Source organism: Narcine bancroftii, chromosome 12, assembly GCF_036971445.1.
Source record: "Narcine bancroftii isolate sNarBan1 chromosome 12, sNarBan1.hap1, whole genome shotgun sequence".
Taxonomy (NCBI): Eukaryota; Metazoa; Chordata; class Chondrichthyes; order Torpediniformes; family Narcinidae; genus Narcine; species Narcine bancroftii.
The window spans coordinates 57687642-57710762 of record NC_091480.1 but is presented as its reverse complement, the minus strand read 5'-3'; the positions used below and the strand labels follow the sequence as shown (position 1 = coordinate 57710762).

Here is a 23121-nt window from a genome sequence, read left to right as displayed (position 1 = left end):
GTTTTTGGCTTATACCATGAAGAAGGGCTCAGGCCCGAAACGTTGATCATATATCTTTACGTGAGACCGGCCTGGTTCCTCCAGCATTTCCGTGTGTTTTTACTACAATCACAGCATCTGCAGACTTCTGTGTTTCCCTCAAGGTCTTCTGCTTCCTCTTGAATCTTCCCTCAACAGGAATGTCACTATCATTACAAACAGTGACTAACTTTTGGGGGGCGGCACAGTTAGCGCAACATTGTTCCAGCCCAGGGACTGGGGTTCAAATCCCGCGCTATCTGTAAGGAGTTTGTACATTCTCCCCGTGTCTGCATGGGTTTTCCCCAGGTGCTCCAGTTTCCTTCCCACCTTTCAAAGGTCAGTTGGGTGTAAATTGGGCGGCATGGAGTTGTGGGCTGAAACAATCCGTTACCGTGCTGTATGTCTAAAACAAAAGCTGTTTCACGCGAAACACTTTGGGATTTTGGTATGATGCAGAAAATATCTATGCAGTTTGGTTTGTGGCGTGGCAGCCTTTATTGCCAAAGTAAGGAAGCCTTGGCAGGATTATATAGAGACTTTAGTGTTGTTTGATCTACAACCCCTTGGAGGCAGTATAACATAGATTCATTGGGCTGATTAGGTCAAATAATGTTGGCTTAAACCAGTGGTTCTGTGGTTTGTAAGGGATTACTTAAGGTGGTATGTCAGTCGGGAAAAAAGGTTGAGAACCACTGCCAAGACTCTTGGAAGTTTAGTGTAGGATGATCTAACTGAGATATAGAAGATTCAAAGAATGAGTTCAGTTTACCCTAGTACATTTTGTACTATTTTTTAAAAAGGAATATATGCATCAGCACAACATCAAGGGCCTGTAGTGTTCTGTGTACATGCTGAGTGCAAATGAGGTGCAGCTGATGGCATTAAGAGTGAAACACAAAAGTCTTCAGGTGCTGTGATAGTAGTAAAAACACACAGGGATGCTGGAGGAACCCATCTGGTCTTGTAGTGTCCGTAGAAGGCCTGAGCCCTTCCTCAAAGGTATGGAAAAAGCAGGTGGGCATCTAAATAAAGTCTGGGGAGAGAAAAAGGGAAGAATGGGAGGGGGAGGAGTCCAGTTCAACAAAAGGGGTTAGTTGGATCTGATAAGAGGAAAGGTGAGAATTGATTTTAGGTCTGTGAAGAGACAGGAGGGAAAAGGGAAGAGAGAAACACTTCTCACCTTTCCTCTTATCAGATCCAACTAACCCCTTTTGTTGAACTGTTCTCCTTTCGGGCAGTCTTCAGTCTTTATTCTGATGCCTTCCTGCTCTTTACTTATACCGTAAGGCTCAGGCCCGAAATGTCAGTCATATGGACACTGTGAGACCGGCTGAGTTCCTCCAGCATTTACTATGTGTTTTTACATGAAGTGTGCTGCCTGGGGCAAGGTATAAGCCACAGCAGAAAGGATCCAGACTTAATCAACACTCTTCCTATTGTCCTGAACTTAGAAAAGCCTGCCAGGACCACCCCAGAACAAACATACCAATGGGTCTGGTGCCACTGTCAGCATTCCTGAGTGGCTGGTCTGCCAAGTAAACTGGAGTCGAGGTGAAAGAGGACCTTTGACTCAAGCCCAGCTGGCTCCACACCTTGGCTCCAGATTCAGTTTGGTTTTACCACCAGAGAAAAAAGTACAAATATGAAAATAAATTGCTGTCAACGTGACAGCCTAAAAACAAACAACAATAACTAGGACATCTCTGGTGACTAGCAACCCACCGCCAAGCAGTGCGTATGGTTATATCAGCATGTGAACACACGGTGTCCACGCTCTCTGACCCGCTCGCTCTGGATCCAGCTGTATGTTGCTGACACAATATTCTGAGTCAGTAGAGCCATAAAATTCCTATCAGCAATGAGGGGGAATTAAGTTCAAGAGTCGAGAGGTCATGTTGCAACTCTACAAATCTCTGATGGGACTACGTTTAGAATATTGTGTTCACTTCTGGTCACCTCATTATAGGAAAGATGTGGAAGCTGCGGAGAGGGCACAGAGATTTACCAGGACTTTGCCTGGATTGGGAAACAAGCCTTATGAGGCAAGGTTAGCAGAGCTGGGACTTTTCTCTTTGGAGCGAAGAAGGATGAGATTCTGAGAGGCAGAGATAGACAGCTAGCGTCGGTTTCCCAGGGCAGGATCATCAAACACCAGAGGACATGTGTACAAGGGAAAGGGAGAGAAGTTCAGGGGAGATATCAGGGGGAAGTTTTTTTTACACAGAGAGTTGTGGGTGCCTGGAATGCCCTGCCAGGGGTGGTGGTGGAGGCTGGAACATTAGGGGCTTTTAAGAGACTCTTCGACAGGCACAGGGATGGAAGAAAAATAGAGGGTTACAGGGTAGGGAGGGCTTAGTTTTAGTTTGGTAGCAATACATTGGTCGGCACAACATTTTTAAAAAATTTTTTAAATTTTTCACACTATGAACCATACTAACCAAAACACACACAATTTCCCTCTTTTTTTTAAACTTTATTTAAAATTTTATAACATGAATAACATATAGGATTACATTAAAAAAAATTAAGAATAAGATAATAAAAATTACAATACAGTATCCGTAATCTAAATAAACTATACCCTCCCCAATAATTATTACACATCAATAGCTCAACTCAAATTAGTCCAACCCCCCCCTTTCCCCCCCAAAATAAAGAGTGAAGAATTAATAAAGTTAATAATATATGTGAGAAAAAAAACCCACTTACAAAAAAAAACAACAAAAACATAACCGATTAAAATACTAACAAAAAGAAAAGTAATTAATACTAAAATATCAGACTTAAAAAAACATATTTAAATCAAACTTACACAATTTCCCTCTTGAATATACACAGTGTCATTTTCTCCCCTTTTCCCCCCTCCCTTCCCTCCCTACTTCACCCCCCCCCCCTCCCCACCCACTCAACGTTCAACCTATATGATACATTAAACCCATTAAACAATGTCATCACACAATGAAAATAAACAAGAAATTTGTGTCATCTACTTTTACACACTGGGTCAGTTCATTTCGTCTTCTTCTCCTTCTGTCATTTTAGGTGGTGGAGGTCCGCGGTAGGACTTCTCTGTTGTGTTCCATGTACAGTTCCCAAATTTGTTCGAATACTGTGATGTTATTTCTTAAATTATATGTTATTTTTTTTCCAATGGAATACATTTATTAATTTCTATGTACCATTGCTGTATGCTCAGACTATCTTCTAATTTCCATGCTGACATAATACATTTTTTTGCTACTGCTAAGGCTATCATAATAAATCTTTTTTGTGCTCCATCCAAATCGAGTCCAAGTTCTTAGAAGAAAGATCTCTGAATTTTTTGGTCTGTTGCTTTTTGTGATTTTATTTAATACCTGGTTTAGATCTTCCCAAAACTTTTTCACTTTCTCACATGCCCAAATTGAATGTACTGTTGTTCCCGTTTCCTTCTTAAAACGAAAACATCTGTCTGATACTGTTGGGTCCCATTTATTTAACTTTTGGGGCGTGGTGTATAGCCTGTGTAACCAATTATATTGTATCATGCGTAATCTCGTGTTTATTGTATGTCTCATAGTTCCGGAGCATAGCTTTTCCCATGTTTCATTCTTTATCTTTATGTTTAGATCTTGTTCCCATTTTTGTTTGGGTTTACAGCTTGTTTCCTCGTTCTCTTTCTCTTGCAGCTTGATGTACATGTTTGTTATAAATCTTTTAATTATCATTGTGGGTTGGCACAACATTGAGGGCCAAAGGACCTGTACCATGCTGTCGTGTTCTATGAAAAACATCTCTGGCTGAAGAAAGTTGAACAGGAAAGTCTGCAGACTCTATGATTGTCATGCAATGCACAAATGTGCAGGAGAAATCTGTCATTTTTTTCCCCACCACCATTTGGGGCCCCAAACAGTCCTTCCAGGTGAAGCAACACTTCACTTGTGAATCTGTAGGGGTCGTCTACTGTATCCAATGCTATGGTCTCCTCTACATTGGAGAGACTGGGCGCAGACCGGGAGATCATTTTGTTGAGTTCCTTTGCTGTCTGCTGCAATAACAGGGACTTCCCAATGATCACCTGTTACAAGATCAAACCAGCAACCACAAAGAAGGCAGGGGTAAAGATGAACAATTACTTTATTAACAAAAAATTCACCTTCAAACTTTAATTCAAAATCCCCCCTTTTATAACAATCCCCACTGGTTACTATGCAAATTTCTATAACAGCGTAAAACTAATAAATTCCCCAGCCTAAATATAACATGTAATTAAAGTCTAAGTTATATTTCCAACCAACCCACAGAAAAACAAACACAAAACACACAAGACTCACAAAACTTCGATCTCAACTGAAGCAAAGATCATAAACAAAATTCAGTTTGTTTGGTGAACTGAAGCCAAAAGATCTTTGAGAGAGGAGAGAGAGAGAGAGAGAGAGAAAGAGAGAGAGAGAGAGAGAGAAAGAGAGAGAGAGAGAGAGAGAGAGAGAGAGAGAGAGAGAGAGAGAGAGAGAGAGAGAGAGAGCACGCACAAAATTCAAAGTTGTCTTGTGTTGCTGCAGAGAGAGGAACAATGTCTTGGTCCAGATCCTTCTGGCTGCCTTCAGAATAGTCATCCCTTTACGAAATGCCCAACATTCTAAACTGTCCTACAGACCATGACTCATGCTCTGGGCCTCCTTCCACTCCGTAGCACCCCCAGTGGTGGTTTATCGTCCAAGTCCAGAGATTTTTAGATCATTTTCTGCACATGCTCAGTCCGTTTCCCACTCTCTCAGCAGTCCACCTTTACCTTGGCTCTCTAAGGCAAACTGTCACTTTTTAACATTAAACCACACAACACATAGGCCAATACACCACCCATTTCAATTCCGCATGCCATTCCCACACCAACACATCTGTCCATGGTCTCAGGCACTGCCAAACTGAAGCAACATGCAAATTGTGGATCAACACCTAATGTTCCGTCTGGGCACTCTCCAGTCAGATGGCACTGACATCAACCTCTAGTTTCTGTAAACCCACCACCCCCCAATCTCTCTCTTTCCCTATTGCCCTGTCTCCTTTCCTCCAACTCCCCACACCCTTTCCTCTCCAGAGAGCTACCCCCCCTCTCTCAACATTCCTCAGCTTTTCTCTCTTCTACCCTCACACCTGTTAGCCTGCGCATCTCCCCCTGCCTCTGCCCCCCTGCCCCCAACCCTTTTATTCAGGTGCTTGCCGGCTTTTTGCTCATACCCTGACGAAGGGCTCAGGCCCAAAACGTTGGTCACCCTTTACTTCCCTACAGACGCTGCGTGACCTGCTGAGTTTCTCCAGCACTCTTCTGGATGAAGAGACCCATTCGATACTGTTAGCGCAAGATCAATTATGGAATTTGATAAATGAAGAAATAGGTACGGGGAAAATTTCAGTGAAGACACCTCTGTACCAGAATAAACTTTTTCCTTTTATGCTTAATAATCAACTTTTGAAAATATGGGATCAGAAAGGAATTAAAATTGTACAAGATTGTTACAAAGAAGGAAAAATATGTAATTCCACAAAGTACTCTTTTTTTGTTATTACCAAATTCGAGCTTTACTCTTGGATAATCCTGAACATACTTTAAGATTGCCAAGGCAGTCAAAATTTGAAATTTTGCTTATGGAAGAAAAAAATTTATATCTGAAATGTATTCATTATTACAGAATAAAATTACAGAATAAAACTGATGGCCACTTATTCTCTGAAAGTTTTGGACGTTCAGCTTTGAGAAACTCACTTTGGAAGGTAAAAATCCAAGAGGAAAGTACACAAAAGTACAGTAAAAGTCCAAAAATCCAGTTGCCAGAAATCCGGACCACTCAAGAATCCGGATTTCTTGAAAACACTTGATTTTTGCTTGCATGCGTGTGTGCGTGCCTTGCATAAGCACCACAGATGTACTGACCGAGAATCCATAAAATCCAAAAATTACCCAATCCCTGAGCAGTACAGATTTTAGGACTTTTGCTGTAAATAGCAGGACCCTTGGATGCATTGATGTCCAGAGGAATCTTGAAGAGCAAGTCCATCACTCCCCGAAAATTACAACGTAAGTGGGTGAGGTGTACAACGTGGATGAGGGGTACAATGTGGCTGAGGAGTGCAATGTGAGTGAGGTGGTATAACGTGGGTAGAGGGGTACAACATGGGCAAAGTGTACATTGTGGGTGAGGAGTACAATGTGAGTGAGTGGTACAATGTGGGCAGGGTGGTACAACATGCCTGCTTTCATTGATCATGGCATTGAGTATAAAAGTCAGGAAGTCAGGTTGAGGTTGTACAAAACTTTGGTGAGGGCACATGTGGAGTATTGTGTGTTGTTCTGTTTTCCACATTACAGAAAGGATGTGGAGGCTTTGGAGAGGGTGCAGAAGAGCTTCACCAGGATACTGTCTGGATTAGAGAGACTATTTGCAATAAGGAGAGGTCGGACAAATGTGGGTTGTTTAATCTGGAACGTCATAATGATACCATTAGTTTCAGGTTAATTATGGAAAAGGATAGGTCTGGTCCAAAGATGGTCTTTGAGTGGGGGAAAGCCAGATTTGAAAAATGAGAAGGGATTTGCAGGGAGTAGTTTGGGCTGATCTTTTTTCTGGAAAGGACGTTGAGGAGAATTGGGGAACATTTAAAAGTGAGATTTTGAGAGTGCAGAATCTTTATGTTCCTGTCAGGATAAAAGGCAAGGCCAAATGTTCAAGGGAGCCATGGTTTTCTAGAGAGATTAGGAAGTTGGTTTGGGATAAGAGGGAGGCTTATATTAAATACAAGAAGCAAAGGATTGATGAGATGTATGGACGATACATAGATTGTAGAAAGAACCTTAAGAGGGAAATTAGAAAGGCAAAAAGAAGGTACGAGAGGGCTATAGCAAATAGGGTGAAAGGAAATCCAAAGGGTTTTTACAAATATGTGAACAGCAAAAGGAAAGTTAAGGATAGAATAGGTCCACTGGAAAATCAGAGCGGAAGAATGTGTGAGGAACCATATGAGATGGGGAAAGATATTGAATAAATTCTTCTCATCAGCGTTCACGAGGGAAAGAGATATTGAATTGTGTAGGATAGGTGAGGCAAAGGGGTTAGTTATGGAAAAGATAAAGATTAGTAAAGAGGGGATTTTAGAACTGCTGGGGTATATAAAGGTAGATAAGTCTCCTGGTCCTGATGGGATTTTTCCCAGGTCCTTAAGGGAGGTCAGGGAGGAAATAGCAGAGGCCCTGAAGGTGATTTTTCAACGGTCACTGGAGGAAGGTGTGGTGCCGCGGGATTGGCGGGTTGCAAATGTGGTTCCGCTGTTTAAAAAGGGTGCAAGGAGAGAGCCAAGAAATTATCAGCCAGTAAGTTTGACATTGTTGGTGGGGAAACTAATGGAAGGAATTCTTAGAGATAATATGTATAAATATCTGGAAAGGCAGGCATTGGTCAGGGACACCCAACATGGGTTTGTGAGGAGAAAGTCTTGTTTGACAAATCTTGTTGAATTTTTTGAAGAGGTGACCAGAAAGGTTGATGAAGGTAGAGCAGTTGATGTGGTCTATTTGGATTTTAGTAAGGCTTTCAATAAGGTTCCACATGAAAGGTTAGTGAGGAAGGTTCAGTCTCTAGGGATTAATATAGAGATAGTCAGATGGGTTCAACGGTGGCTGGAAGATAGGCACCAGAGCGTCTGTCAGGATGGAGGCCGGTGATGAGCGGTATGCCTCAGGGATCGGTGTTGGGTCCTTTGTTGTTCGTCATTTACATTAATGATTTGGATGACAGGGTGGTAAATTGGGTGAGTAAATATATGGACGATATAAAAATAGGGGGAGTTGTGGATAGTGAAGATGGTTTTCATGGACTACACAAGAATTTGGACTGTTTGAAAAGGTGGGCTGAAAGGTGGCAGATGGAGTTTAATGTAGGTAAGTGTGAGGTGCTTCATTTTTGGAAGAATAACCAAAATAGGACATATTCAGTGAAAGGGAAGGCATTGAGGAATGCAGAGGAACAGAAGGATCTTGGAATAACAGTTCAGTGTTCCTTGAAGGTAGATTCCCATGTAGAAGGTGAAGAAGGCTTTTGGTATGCTGGCCTTTATAAATCATAGCATAGAATATAAGAGCTGGGAGGTGATGTTGAGACTGTTTAAGGCTTTGGTGAGGACAAGTTTGGAGTATTGTGTGCAGTTCTGGTCTCCAAATTATAGGAAGGATATCAATAAGGTAGAGAGGGTGCAAAGAAGGTTTACAAAAATTTTGCCTGAATTCCAGTATCTTGAATACGGAGAAAGATTGGTTAGACTGGGTCTTTATTTGTTGGAGCGAAGAAGGTTGAGAGGGGATTTGATAGAGGTATTTAAAATTATGAGGGGAATAGATAGAGTAGATGTGAATAGGCTCTTTCCCCTGAGGGTAGGGGAGAATGGAACAAGGGGTCATAAGTTAAGGGTTAGGGGGCAAAACTTAAGGAGTAATACAAGAGGATGCTTCTTCACTCAGGGTGGTGGCTGAGTGGAATGACCTTCTGGAAGAGGTAGTTGTGGCAGGGTCAATTCTGTCATTTAAGAGGAAGCTAGATGAGTACGTGGATGTGAGGGGGTTGGAGGGTTATGGTCAGGGAGCAGGTAGGTGGAACTAGTGGAATTTCACGTAAATGGGTGTGAACTAGAGGGGCCAAGATGGCCTGTTTCCAAACTATAAAATGTTATATGGTTATAAAATGAAGCGTTTATTTGACAGGAAAGCTCAAGTGAGGAATTTTAAGACAGGAAGTAAAGTTTTAATTTTGTTTCCAACACATGTTTGGAGAGCTAAATCAAAACTGAATGATGTTAACTATGTTGTTAACACTCCAGATCGAAGGAATAAAACTCAGGTTTGTCGTATAAATATGTTGAAACCTTATTATGAGGATAAGGGTAGTGAAGAACAATCTGTATCTGAGGTGTTAGTTGTTGACAGAATTGATCATAAGATTATGGAAACAGAGTCTTATGAGGGTAACCTTAAAGAAACCATGGTTCCTGTGTTCCTGTCTAACTCAGAAATTTTGGAAAATTTGGAGGAAAAGTTAGGCCATCTTAAATCACAAGAACTGATGCAGTTGAAAGAAAGAATTTTGAAATATACAAATTTGTTTCTTGATGTGCCAGAAAGGACATCAGTGATTTATCATGATGTGGATATGGGAGAAGCAAATCCGTACTGTAAATTGTTATATAGTTATATATGGTTGGAGTCTGAGGGGTGACCTGAGAGAAGCATGTAAAAATATGAGAGATAAATAACACTGGACAATGAAGATTTTGCTTCCTGAACACTTTTGGGTGTATTTTATGGATTTTGGGCTACTAATCATGAAAATCACCTTAAAATTTTCCTATCGCGTACCTTTTATTTTAGATATAACCTATTTTTGAGATTTACTGCTATATTTTTAGTCTATAAGCATACAAAACCATGAACCACAGAACATTACAGCACAGAAAGAGACCCTTTGGCCCTTCTAGCCCATGCTGAACTATTATTTTCCCTTGTTCCACTGACCTGCATCCTGACCATAGCCCTCCAATCCATGTACCTGCCCAAATACTTCTTAAAAATTAAAATTTACCCCACATTCACCACCTCAGCTCTGCGTGAAGATGCCTTCCCCTGATCCCCATAAACTGTTCCCCTTTCACCCTTAACCCATGGCCTCTGGTTTGTATCTCACCGACTCTCAGTGGAAAAAGCTCACCTACATTTACTCTGTCTAGACCCCTCATAATTTTAAATACCTTGATCAAATCTCCCCTCATTCTTCTACGCTCCAGGGAATAAAGTCCTAACCTGTTTTGTCTTTCCCTGTAACTCAGATCCTGAAGTCCGGGCAACATCCTAGTAAATCTTCTCTGGCCTCTTTCTTTCTTATTGATATCTTTACTGTAGTTAGGTGACCAAAACTGCACACAATACTCCAAATTTGGCCTCACCAATGTCTTATACAACTTTAAAATAACATCCCAACTCCTGTACTCAATACTTTGATTTATGAAGGCCAAGATGCCAAAAACCGTTTTTACAACCCTATTCACCTGCAATTTCAGGGAATTGTGTATCTGTATTCCCAGATCCCTCTGTTCTACTGCACTCCTCAGTGCCCGACCAGTTACCGTGTATGTCCTTTCTTGGTTTCCCCTTCCAAAATGCAACACCTCACACTTGTCTGCATTAAATTCCATCTGCCATTGTTCAGCCCATTTCCCAGCTGGTCAAGATCCCTCTGCAAGCTTTGGAAACCTTCTTCACTGTCCATAACACCTTCAATCTTTGTGTCATCTGCAAATTTTATGGTCCAATTTACTACATTATCATCCAGATCATTGACATAGATGACCAACAACAATGGTCCTAGCACCGATCCCTGAGGCACACCACTAGTCACAGAGGTCCGGTCATCCACCACTACTCTCTAGCTTCTCCCGTGTACCCAATGTCAAATCCATGGTGACTACCTTCCCATGAATACCTAGTGTCTGAACCTTTCTGACCAACTTCCCATGTGGAACCTTGCCAAAGTGCAGCATGTCATTGAAAATTAATTTATGCATTCGCATATGGACTCCTTCCCTGCTGATCTTGTTGCCGTCAGTGACGAACAGGGTGAAAGGTTTTACCAGGACATTGCAACCATGAAAAAGCGGGATCAGGGCAACTGGCTGACTATTGTTGGACACTGACATGAAAGGCATCAGATGCTGAGTACAAATGAAAATCAGTAGCAAAGAATTTTTAGGTCATAATGTGTCAGCATCGTTATGCGATTAAACATGCTAAATTCAATAAAAGTTAATTTAATGTTTCTCCAGCTTCCTGCATTATACAGCAAATCTGAAATTACCTTTGTGTTCAGTTTGAAGTTATCGATCATAATCCCCAGTGTTTTTTTCCAGGAAGCGAACCTTTTGTAAAATAATCGTTGTCCAGTGCAATCACTTCAATCAGTCTTTTAACTAGGGTAGAAATATCAAAAACTAGAAAATTTAAATTTAAGGTCATAAGGAAAAAATTTGAAGTGTTGGAAAATGGGATTGATGTGGATGGATGCCCACTGGTGAGTGTAGACATAGTGGGCTATTCCCATGCTATCACTCCACAGATTTGAAGGCAATGTTGATCTAATCAGGAAATAGACTGGGTGTCCACCAGTCTCTTGCCTTGGTTTATGATGGCGATGTCAACACAAGGAGCAGCGACTCTGACAGTGTTTGGGATACTGTCAGTGGTTGAACCAAAGCTTCCCTACTGTTCTTCCACAACAGGGCAAGTGGGAGAGAGAAAGATGTCCAAGCCAGCAAGTCATTGGGACTGACTTAAACTGCTGTTGTGGAGCTTCAGAGGGTTGAGGTCAAAAGGATTTGGGCTCTCTCATTTGGAGTGCTGAGGCTGTTCACAGTACACCTCGTCATCGGTCGACAAATTGAAGATTGATCTCCTTCTCTGGCACCAGGACAGTTCTGGTCATTGGCTTGATGATGCTTCCCTCAATCTCCTGTCTCACCTCAAAGTGGGTCATGATCTGAAAAGGAATCAACACATCGGGATCGGGATTAGTTCAGTGAGGAAGATTTGACAATGCAGACAGGACATTGCATTTGTCAGGGGGTAATATTGGTGCTTGAAGGGTTAAAATGTAAAGACCAGCTGTTTTCCCTCAGATCAATTGTCAAGCTGAGCATAAGTTCACAGCAAGAGGGTTCAATCAGATACAGAGTTCAGAACAAGGGCTGCCAGTTTAAATTTACAGCCTAAACCTTTGGCAGGGAGTGTTGGGAAGCTTTATCTCACAGAGAGCAGGGGAAATCTGACATGTTCTCACCCGGAAAGTGCTGACCTAACTGTTGAATTCAAGTGGGAGTGTAATTTGAAAGTCTGTAGACGCTGTGATTGTAGTAAAAACACACAGAAACGCTGGAGGAACTCAGCCAATCTCGCAGCGTCCATAGGAGGTAAAAATATATTTCCGACGTTTCAGGTCTGAGCGTTTCTTCGAGGAATAGGCAAAGAAAGCTGCAAGACCAGCTGAGTTCCTCCAGCATTTTAGTGTGTTTTTACTATTTCAGGCAGGAAAGCGGCACAGTCACCTGTCCAACTGAATGGTGTAACAGGCCAGAGAAGGGCTAAACCTTTCCAAACGTGACAGGTTCTGGGTCTGGAGTTACCGTAAACCAGATAAGCCAAGGTCAGCTATTCTGTTCATTACTGATTGCTTTGTCCTTTTAAAATAGAAGCATTCATCAGATTCATGGTCACTTGGACCGATGCCAATTTCTTATTCCCACTTTGCCATTCTATTTCATAAGGTTGAATTCCCAGTTTCCAATGTGGGACTTGAACTTCCACCTTCCACACCTTAGGGCGGCACGTTTGGCGTAGTGCTTAGCGCAAAGCCTTTATGGCGCCAGCAATTCGGTTTGAATCCTGCGCTGGTATGTAAGGAGTCTGTACGTTCTCCCCATGTCTGCATGGGTTCTCCCCGGGGGCTCTGGTTTCCACCCACTGTATAAAATGTACCAGGGGTTGTAGGTCAATGGGATGTAATTGGGCGGCATGGGCTGAAGAGGCTGTAGGTCAAAATGTAAAATTTAAATCTGCACAGAGCTCCAACGTACTCTTGCCAGAGCCAGGTAGACTTCCAGCTCTGCGATTCTTCTGCCAATGCAGCTTCGCTTCCCAAAGCCAAAAGGAATCGAAGCGTAAGGATGAAAAGTGTCGTCCTTGTGAAGCCATCGCAACGGCTGAAAACATTCGGGGTTGGGGAAGATATCTTTGTCTCTTGAGGTTGCATAGTGACACAGAGTAATCAGAGTCTGGGCAGAAGGATGGAGAACAGAGCTTCATCAGAACAATGATCTGTCTGTCTCTCTCTCTCACACACACACACACACACACACACACACACACACACACACACACACACACACACACACACACACACGCATCATAACCAACAAAACACTTGGATGCTCAGAGAAATCTCAGAGTCTCTGAGTGACAGGTTGCTGCTTAGGGTTGAAATCCATAGATCTCTCAAGGTCACCGCGCAAGTTGATAGGATAGTTAAGAAGGCCTATGGGATGCCAGGCTTCATTAGTCGGGGGATTGTGTTCAAGAGTCGAGAGGTTATGCTGAAACAAATCTCTGGCTGTCACCTCATTATAGGAAGGATGTTGGAGAGGGTGCAGAGGGGATTTACCAGGAAGTTGTTGGATTGGAAAATATGTCTTATGAGGTAAGGTAAGCTGGACTTTTCTCTTTGGAGCATAGAAGGATGAGAGGAGACTTGGTAGAGGTCTACAAGATTCTGAGGCATCGATAGGGTGGACAGAAAGTGCCTCTTTTCCCCCAGGGCAAGATCAGCAAACACCAGAGGACATGTAAAAAGTGAAGGGAGGGACGTTTAGGGGAGATGTCAGGGCAGGTTTTTTTTTTAAACACAGTGAGTTGTGAGTGCCTGGAATGCCATTCCAGGGGTGGGGGTGGAGGCTGAAACATTAGGGGCATTTAAGAGACTCTTAAGACGGGCACATGGATAAAAGGAAAATAGAGGGTTACGGGGTAGAGAGGGTTTAGTATTTTTATTTGGTAGGAATCTATCAGTTGGCACAACATCGTGGGCTGAAGGGCCTGTATCACTTTTTCTCATTCATTCGTTTAATATCTGCTTCTACATACATAAGAAATCAAAGGGATTTGGTACAGAAATAGTTACATTTAAGCCAATTAAGTGGTCTCACAGTAAAGACACACAAAGGTAGCTTCCATGGAAGAGAACAGATCATCGTTTCAGCCAAAAGGAGATATGCTGGAGACCGCAGATGCTGGAATCTAACGCTGAGCATGATCTGCTGGAGGAGCTCAGCAAGTCGAGCAGCATCAGCAGGGGAAAAAGAATGGTCGACATTCCTTCTGTGTTGTGTACGCGAGAGTGTGCGGAAGTGTGCAGAAAGAAGTATGGATTTATGGGAGTGTGAATCTCTGCAAGAGGGGGCAGAACGCGCACGCAGGGCAGTGCAAGGAGGAGAGCGCTCACACAGTCTGCGAGTAAGTGTATTTGTGTGCTTGTCTGCAAGGGTGAGGGGTGCAACAGATCTTAAAAGGACTCAGAAGGAAAGGGGAGAGGGAGGGAGAGAGAGAGAGCGAGACTCTCGCTCTCTCTCCTTTCACAGACCAAAAATCAATTCTCACCTTTCTTCTTATCATATCCAATTACATTATTGTTACACACACAAGTACAGGTTGTTGTACTTCTTTAATCCGGCAACATTGGGACCTGGTCATTGCTGAACCACAGAAAATGACCCCTAAGGGAACCCCCTATGTAAACATAACAAAGGTAAAGTTTAAAACAGGAAATAATACTGTGGGGCAGCGCGGTTAGTGCAACGCCTTTACAGTACCAGTGGTCAGGACCGGGGTTAGAGACCAGCGCTGTCTGTAGGGAGTTTGTACTAACGGCTGCAGATTCAAACGTTTCAGGCCACAGGAGTTGCCAGGCCACAGAGCGCCGGATAAGGGAGGTACAACCTGTACAGGTACACTGAAAGACTTGCTGAAGCCACACAGGTATGCAAACCACACTAACAACAACTTAAGTATAATAAACACATGAGCTACCATGCAGAGAAAATAAATCAGATAATAAATATAAAAAGGAAAGAAATAAGTAATAAATATTCACTGTTGGCTGAGAGTGCGAAAAATGTGTTGGCAGTAGTGCAAAGGTCACTAGGTGTTAAGTACATTTCTGTGGGAGGCCTCTTCCAGCTGGTTGCACCTAATAATTTGTTTTAAGAAAACACCAAATTGTCAGAAAGTGCGCAGTAAACTAAATATTATATTCCATTAGAGGGGCATGTCCTTCCACTGTTCAATAGTGGGGTTGTAAGGCCTGCTACCAAGGTACACTCGTGTTCCTTCCCAGTGAGAGGCCCTTGAATCTGTGCAGGTCTTGGTCAGGTTGGGGGGTGGGGGCCCTTGTCTGAAAATACATCGGCAGTTCTCAAAGGCCTGGCACCAACTGAAGCAATCGAGGGAAGAGCGAGGCGCTAGACACATGGGGAAGCCACTTGTAGGGGCACAGAAGCAACTGCGTTCCTTGGATTGAGTGGGTGAGGTCCTGCTGCAGAAGGGCGGTGACCTTCTGTGGGGTTGAAGGGCTGCCCTTGTGGAAGTATGGGCAGTCACCAGTCCCAGTACAACCCGACTGCCATTGGGGACAGATCCGCCGGTGTGAGGGAGAAGGGTAGAGAAAGGCTAAAAAGGAAAAACAAAAGTAATGGCGGTGCTACCAGAGCTGCTGTAATGGCCAGTGGAGCCGACCCGTGGAGACATCGCTCCCCCATGGAGTCCAACCATCTGGTCCACATACCAACGGCTCTGTACAGGCTTTAAATGGCCTGTTAGGGAGCCAATGGTGATTTATTTTAAAATCCTCCAACTGTGGAGTCTGGTCCCAAGACGGCAGTGCCTATGTACGGCAATGCCCATGAGGGGCTTTTAGACTCTGGGGCAGCAGCAGGCCAGGAAGCAGGGCACTAGTAATGGGGGAACACATTTGAAAAGGAGGAGATGACCCCAAGGATGGTGACCAGGGCAGTGGACCAGCAAGAGGCTCTGCGGTTGAAGAGCCCACACAGGAGGTGAGCTGTTGGTGAGGAAGCCAACACAGGCTACCGGTGACTTAAGGTCAAAGGACTCATACTGGGCTGCTGGAGACTGGCTCATGCAAACCAAGTATCGGAACCAGGATTCAAAAGGGCGCTGAGGGCTCCCGTTAGGCCTCGGGCGCTGAAGGCTTCCTCACCGTGTTGGAGGTTGGGATCTGGAGCTTGGGTTTCCGACGGTTCAAACTAAACTCTGTGTGGCTGCAGAAGCACTGGAGGTGAATCCGCGGACACTCAGTAACTCAGAGAGGGCTCTCTTTTGCTTGAGAGTGCACCGAGCGGTGCCGGGTAACTGCTTCCTGAGTCAGACGAGGAGTGTACATGGAGTGTGAGTGGTTGCAGCCCTCTTTGACCACCTGAAGGGGCTACCCCTCAAATTCTGGCTGCATTTCAGCTCCCGCACTCCTGATCTACAGTCGCCCAGTGCTTGTGGGGGTTGCTTTTGGGCTCGGCCAAACTAGCTATTCACGGGTCAAGATGGCGGCAGTCAAGTATCCAGGGTGAGCCAACTGCCTGCCCTTCTTTCGGGGTTACGTAAAGGAGCAGGAGCATGCAGTATCCGAGGGGATACCACCAGGGTATTGAATGCATTGTCAGTAGTGATAACTGGGTTTTCATCTGACCTGCAAAGTGTACATAACAGAGGGGGTGGTATTAATTTGCCACTTATTGCGAATGTAATTAGTACAGTATGTTTAGATGTTGTTCTGTGTACAATTTATGTAGCTTTATGTTATTTGAATAAACCTGTATACGTTAAAAATACCTCTCTTTTACTTCTCTTTCGCTAACTGTAAGGGGTTCTGGGCAATACTCATAGCGAATTCTTCTCTGCCTTATGGCAGACTAAGGCAATTTTGTGCAATATTACATTTCTGTTTTATTACATGTCCTCGGGACAGCTGCGGTGAAGAGGAGATGAATGCAGATTCGCAAAGAGTGTGTGGAGAAAGATACAAGGGTTTTTGTGACAGTTCATCCCCAGCAGCAGTGTGACAGAGGACTCTCTGATCTGTGGGTTGTTCCTGGGGACACACACTGTCTGACATCCAGAACTGCTGGTGAAAGATGCTTTGGCCTGCCTGAAACCTGCTGGTCTTTCAGCCCATGGAGATGTCGGTGAGGGAACGCTGCCGACCGGCACATTCCAGACTGCAGGAGTACGTGCTGAGGAACACACTGAGGCTGGGTGCAGCCAACATGAGGGCACTGTGGGGAAGGACCACAGTCTAGAGTCCTCCCATTACTGGTAACTGAGGGGCTGACACTGAGGGGAAGTCCCTCAAACAACAGCGGGAGGGGAAGTGACAAGGTGCCACAGGGGTGGTAAAGGGGTATTAAGAAAAGAATGAAGAGAATGTATCGATACGATTGACATTATGAATGTAAAAAGTCTTGAACAGTTTTCTTGCATTGCAAATAATTTATTGTGAATAAAGTATATTTTTGGAAAAAAAATTGCATGACAATAAATAGTATTTGATCTGATCTCACATCTGCACACATTTCTCCCAGTCTCTTACCCCCAGCATTAAATAGCACCTGCAATGTCGCCAAATACTTCAAAGCCACTAATGAAACACTGCACTCACTTTTTGGGGAATGATGTATTCACCAATCTGGATATCTTTATTTGGAATCACACGAGCATTACCTGGTATGACAGGATATAGCCTAGGAAATGCAAAAAAAAAAAGCGGGGACATTTACAGGCGTGTTTCAGTGGCACGTGCAGTCAGAAACCAGAGGTTGGGAGAAAAGGAAACGTGGGGTGGGCTTCTAGCACATACCCAAGACTGTGCCAACAGCTCAACTCTCCTCCAGTCTTAGAACTGGTCTGAGACCAATGGGGAGGTCAGTACAGTTGCTGTAAAGGATCCTCAAAACAGCAGAGAGGGTCACTGGGGTCTCAGTATCTTTGACCCACTACCATCAGGAAGGAGGTACAGGAGCATCAAAATCAGGACTGCCAAGCTGGGAAATTGCTTCTTCCCGCAGGCAGTGAGATCGATGAACAGTGTCCTGCAACTGAGAAAATCATCCCAAAATATTTATACATATTTAGCACAGTTAGTGTAGCAGTTAGTGCAATGGTGTTACAGTGCCAGAGACCGGGGTTCAAATCTGGCACTGTCTGCAAGGTGTTTGCACATTCTCCCCTTGCCTGCATGGGTTTTTCCTGGAGGTTCAAAATAAACTGGGTCTAATTGGGTGGCATGGGTTCATGGGCCAAAAAGGCCTGTTACTGTGCTGTATGTCTAAATTCAAATTTTTAAAAAAATCTTCATGTGTATATGTGATTACATTCCATGTATTGTGTGCACCATCATCTGGAGAAACGCTGTTTCATTGGGTTGGATATGTACAGTTGGATGATAATAAACTTGAACTTGAGAGAAGGGGTGGAGGGAAACGGGTGGGGAGAAGATGGATGAAGAAACCAACACTTGCCATCCAGCGACACCCTTTCCACCGCTCACCTCAGTACTTCTTTCACAACGGCTTTCAGAAGGGGAATCTTTGCCACATCCGCAGCTGAGGGGAAGGGCTTGTCGCCAACAGTCTCTCTTATTTCCCGGTGCAGGGCTGCCTGAATATCTGGGTGTCGGGCCAACTCGTAAAGACTCCATGACATTGTGCTAGAAATCTACCCAAATGGGAGAAGGGAACACAGCGAATCAGAATTAGCATTAAAGAGAAGGCCGAGGTCCCCGGTTAACTTTCAGTCAATGCTGCAAGCTTTCAACTGGGGAAGGACAGTGATGCATTGAGTAAAATAGCTGCCTCACTCCTCCAGAAACCCCGGTTCAATGCCAACTTCTGTGTGGAGTTTGCATGTTATCCCTGTGACCTCGTGGGGTTCCAGGTTCCGGTTTCAACTCGTGTCCCAAAAACGTGTGGGTTGGTGGTTGAATTGGCTGCTGTGAATCACCTGCAATGTGTGAGTGGTAGAATCTGAGGGGGGGGCGGTGGGAGGTGGGGAGAGTTCATGGGAATGTGGGAAAAATGCTTGGAGAATGAGATTACTCTGAGAGCTGGCAGAAAGTAGCCACCTTTGTTGTGAGGAAGCATTGGAGATGAGAACGAGCGTGAATTCTCCCTCGACTCTCCGATCAGTGTTCCAAGCTGGAAGCAGACCTCTTGCTCAAACTTTGAGATTGTGGTCTTCTGTCATCTAGACTGTGAGGCAGAGAGGACGGTATGGAGGGAGGAAGAACTTTAATTTCCTGGGTGTTAACATCTCAGAGGATCTGTCCTGGAGTTTCCACGTCATTGCAATCACAAAGCACCTCACTTTGTGAGGTGTCTAAGGAGATTCGGTATGTCACCAAAAACTCTCATAAACCTCTACAGGTGGACCGTGAAGAGCATTCTCGCTGGTTGCATCACTGCCTGGTATGGAGGTGCCAACTCTCAGGACAAGAATAAACTCAAGAGGGTTGTTAACTCAGCCTGCGACATCACAGGCACCAGACCACTCCATTGAGGACATCTACAGGAGGCGGTGTCTTAAAAAAGTAGCCTCTATCATCAAAGACCCCACCACCTAGGCCATGCCCTCTTCACTCTGCTACCATTGGGGAAAAGGTACAGGAGCCTAAAGATGGTCACTCAGCAGCACAAGAACAGCTTCTTCCCCACTGCCATCAGATTCCTAAATGATCAATGAATCACAGACACTCCCTGACTTAACTTTTTCTAACACTATTTTTATTTATTCTGTAAGGTGGTTTATATAAATGTTTGAACTGTGACGCTGCCGCAAAACAACAAATTTTGTGACATGTTCATGACAATAAATTCTGATTCTGACTGTTGGAGGGGAAGGGAGGGAATACCACACAGTCGGAGGGGGAGTGCTGGATATCTGAAGGAACTTCCATCTTTGGATGAAACCTCAAACTAAGGCCCCATCTGCAATAGTGCATCGATACAAAAGATGCCAATACTTTGAAAAGAAGGTGAATTGTGGTCAGTATTTAGACCTCAAAGACCATCTCTTCAAAACTAAACCATCTGAATGCGATGACTTTATGAAATCTTGTTGTGCATAAATTGGAGGCTATGTTCCAACAGCACCCACACCTCGTCCATTGGGAGGTCCTGAGAGAGATGCAGTGGAAAAACTTTGATTCCCACATGGATGTTCTGGCCCCTGGTCCTGCCTTTACTCTACATCAGACATTCCTAACCTATTTTTTGGCTATGCTACTCTTTGTTCTCTGCTCAAAGTTTCTGAGTCCCCTTCCCTGTGAAACAGTCATGTTTAGGTTTCTTCTGTACTTTTCTCCTCCCGACTACATAAAAAGAACACAAGCAGTGGAGGTGGGCAGGCTGCTCCACCATTCAGCAAGACTCAAAGGTGGCCTCAGTCCCACTTTCCTGCTCACACCTCATGTCCCCAGGTGTCCGTGTGAATGGACTCAATGGGTCTGCCTCAGAGTCTCTAAGGATTTGTGACCCTCTGAGAAATTCCTCCTTAAATGTGCAACTTTTTAATTCCAAATTCACATGTCCCAATTCTAGAATCCACACCCTGTCAAACCCCTTCATGAATCAAGGCGTTTCCAGCAGGTCACCTCTCCTCCTTCTGCACCAGCCATTCTCAGGAGCAAAGCCTGATTTCCCATCTGGGAACTCTCCAACCAGATGGCACTAATGTCAACTTCTCCGGTTTTTGCTAGCTCACTCCCAGTTCTCCCTCTCTTCCCTGTCCCTCTCTCTCCTTCCCTCCAGCTCTCCACTCACAGAGCCATTCCCCCTCCCCTTGTTTGCTATGGTGCCCTCCCTCCCTTATCCACCTATTACCTCCTGCCTGTGGAACCGTGCTCCTCCCCCCAACCATTTTGTTCAGGAGCCTGCCAACATTTTGCTTATACCTTGATGAAGGGCTCAAGCCTGAAACATTGCTTATGTACTTTTATCTGTGCTACATAAAGTGTTTTTACTTAAATGTGTTGTGGCCCACAGATTAAAGGGAGGGGGGAGTGGAGAGCCGTAGGCCACCCGTTGAGAATGGCTGCTCTAGATCAACCACCCCACCTCACTGTAGATGATACTTCCTGCAGCTCACAAAAGGAAACAATGGCACAAGCACTCACGGTATCCACACCAGCCAGCAACAACTCAGTGATGTTTCCATAAATGGTTCTCATCGGGAGATTCTGAGATGACAAGTAGTAGGTGAGGAACTTCCCTTCAACTGGTTGGCTTTTTGCTAGTTTCTGCTGAATTTCAACCATCTTTCTGTCGACGTGCCCTTTGGCTGCACAGATTCAAGATTCAATTTCTTGTTACACACAAAATACATAAAGAAGTGAGACACGAAAGTGAAAACCCAACACTGGAGAAACTCAGCAGGTCACACAGTGTCCTTTATACAGCAAAAATAAAGATACAGAACCAACGTTTCAGGCTTGAGCCCTTCATCAAGGTTTGGACAAAATGTCGGCAGATGCTCGAACCTTTTATCTTTATCTTTGCTACATAAAGTAGGTACAGGGTGGCGCAGTTAGCGCAACGCTGTTGTAGCGCCAGTGATTGGGATCGGGGTTCGAATCCCGCACTGTCTGTAAGGAGTTTGTACATTCTCCCCATGTCTGTGTGGGTTTTCCCCGGGGGGCTCCTGTTTCCTCCCACCGCTCAAAACATACAGGAGATTGTAGGTTAATTGGATGTAAATTGGACGACACGGACTTGTGGGCCACGCTATATGTCTAAATTAAAAAGCATGCTGTTTGACCTGCTGAGTTTCACTAGCATCATCTTTTTACTTCAACCACAGTGCCTGCAGACTTCCATGTTGTACTTTAGTGAAATATGAAAGTTTGCAGGCGCTGTGATTGTAGTACAAGCACAGAAATGGTGGAGAAACTCAGCTGGTCTCGTAGTGTTCATAGGAAGTAAAGATATATTACCAACATTTTGGTTCGGAGCCCTTCCAGTTGCAAGATCACTGAGTTCCTCCAGCATTTCTGTGTTTTTACAAAATAGACAAAAACCTTTTTCCTTTGTTTCAAGGAGAAATATTCCACCATATTACTTCCCCAATCGCTACTTCACACAACCTGCCAGTCGAGTTTCTGGCTCAACATCTGTCTGACCTTGTTTCTTTGGAGCAGAGAAGAATGAGGGGTGATCTTATTGAATTATGTAAATAGTAAAGGGTGGTGAGGTTGAGTCATGACAAACTGAGATGTGTAGAAATATGGCAGAGGAAAAGGAATTTGTGGAGTTCTCTACCTCAGAGGGTGGGGCAGGTCGATCATTGGGGTTGGGGTGATTTAAAAAAGAGGAATATGAATGTTTGAAAGATTAGGTGATTGGGATTGTGGGGGAACTGGGTCAGAAGAGGAGTTGGGGACCTGAGGCCAGGATCACACTGATTGGTGAGGTAGGATTTAAGGGGCTGAGGGACCTCCTATTTCCTTTGTGTTCTACCCCTCTACCCATGCCAAACAATTTCAAGATTCTTTTTTTTGAAATATTGCTCAGAATTAGCATCACGTTGAAGCAGAACCTTCTTGGATGACCTTCCCACCCCACGCCCTCAGCCTCGACATACTCGGCAAAGCAGACCCCTCACCAAAAGCAAACATGTAATCCCAGCAGGTAACAAATCTCCGCCAGGGTTCCGGGTAGATTTTGTGCAGGAACTTAGGCATCACCATGGTGAGGAGTGTCATTTGGAACATCGTGTTAATTGACTGAATAAATTCTTCCGTTTCTTTGGGAACATCAGTGTTGAGGCAGCCAATTTGGGTCTCGAAGAGCACAGCTGAGATACCTAGAAAGGATGGAGTTAAACAAGAAAGTCTGCAGATGTTGGGGTTGCCGTGCAGTACACAAAAGTGCTGGGATAAACTCAGCAGGTCACGTAACATCCACAGGAAGTGAAAGGCAACCAGAATTTCAGGCCGGAGCCCTTTGTAACTAAAAAAGGGCCCAGGCCAGAAACATTGGCTATCCTGTGGATGTTGCGTGACCTGCTGAACTTATGGAGCTTGTTTAGGTGGTGCTAGGGTTTGAATCCGCCATTGTAAGGCATTTGTACATTCTCCCCGTGTCTGCATGGGTTTCCTCCCACGTTCTAAAGACGTACATGATTAGTACAGTAAAACCCCAGTATCCGGCACCTGTGGGGATTGATAGATGCCGGATCAGCAGGTTTTCCTGTTGCTTAAGACTCACTCTGACAATGCCTAACTAATACACATGTATTATGAATAAACAGTTTAAAAGACAAAAGAAAGTGGAAAATATACAGCTATTTGAAAAAAAAGTATTGTAGTCCTTAATTATGTAAAGTTCACATTAATCAGGTAATACCCATAACTTACAAAATTAAAATTTACATTTGAACCCCGGTCACTGGCAATGTAACAGTGTTGTGCTAACTGCTAC

General features: G+C 44.1%; 1 protein-coding gene across 1 annotated transcript in view; it reads right to left on the bottom strand.

Annotated features, from left to right (window-relative positions):
* Positions 1-5195: 5195 nt before the first annotated feature.
* cyp27b1 (cytochrome P450, family 27, subfamily B, polypeptide 1) overlaps positions 5196-23121 on the bottom strand; it is a 55315-nt gene continuing 37389 nt past the window's right edge. Inside the window, exons 4-9 of the mRNA XM_069906088.1 lie at positions 22304-22504; positions 20820-20983; positions 18198-18364; positions 17310-17391; positions 12664-12861; positions 5196-11570 (exon numbers count right to left, since the gene is read on the bottom strand). Coding sequence (XP_069762189.1) covers positions 11457-11570; positions 12664-12861; positions 17310-17391; positions 18198-18364; positions 20820-20983; positions 22304-22504 — 926 coding nt within the window. The 3' untranslated portion in view covers positions 5196-11456. The remainder of the gene's footprint in view (positions 11571-12663; positions 12862-17309; positions 17392-18197; positions 18365-20819; positions 20984-22303; positions 22505-23121) is intronic.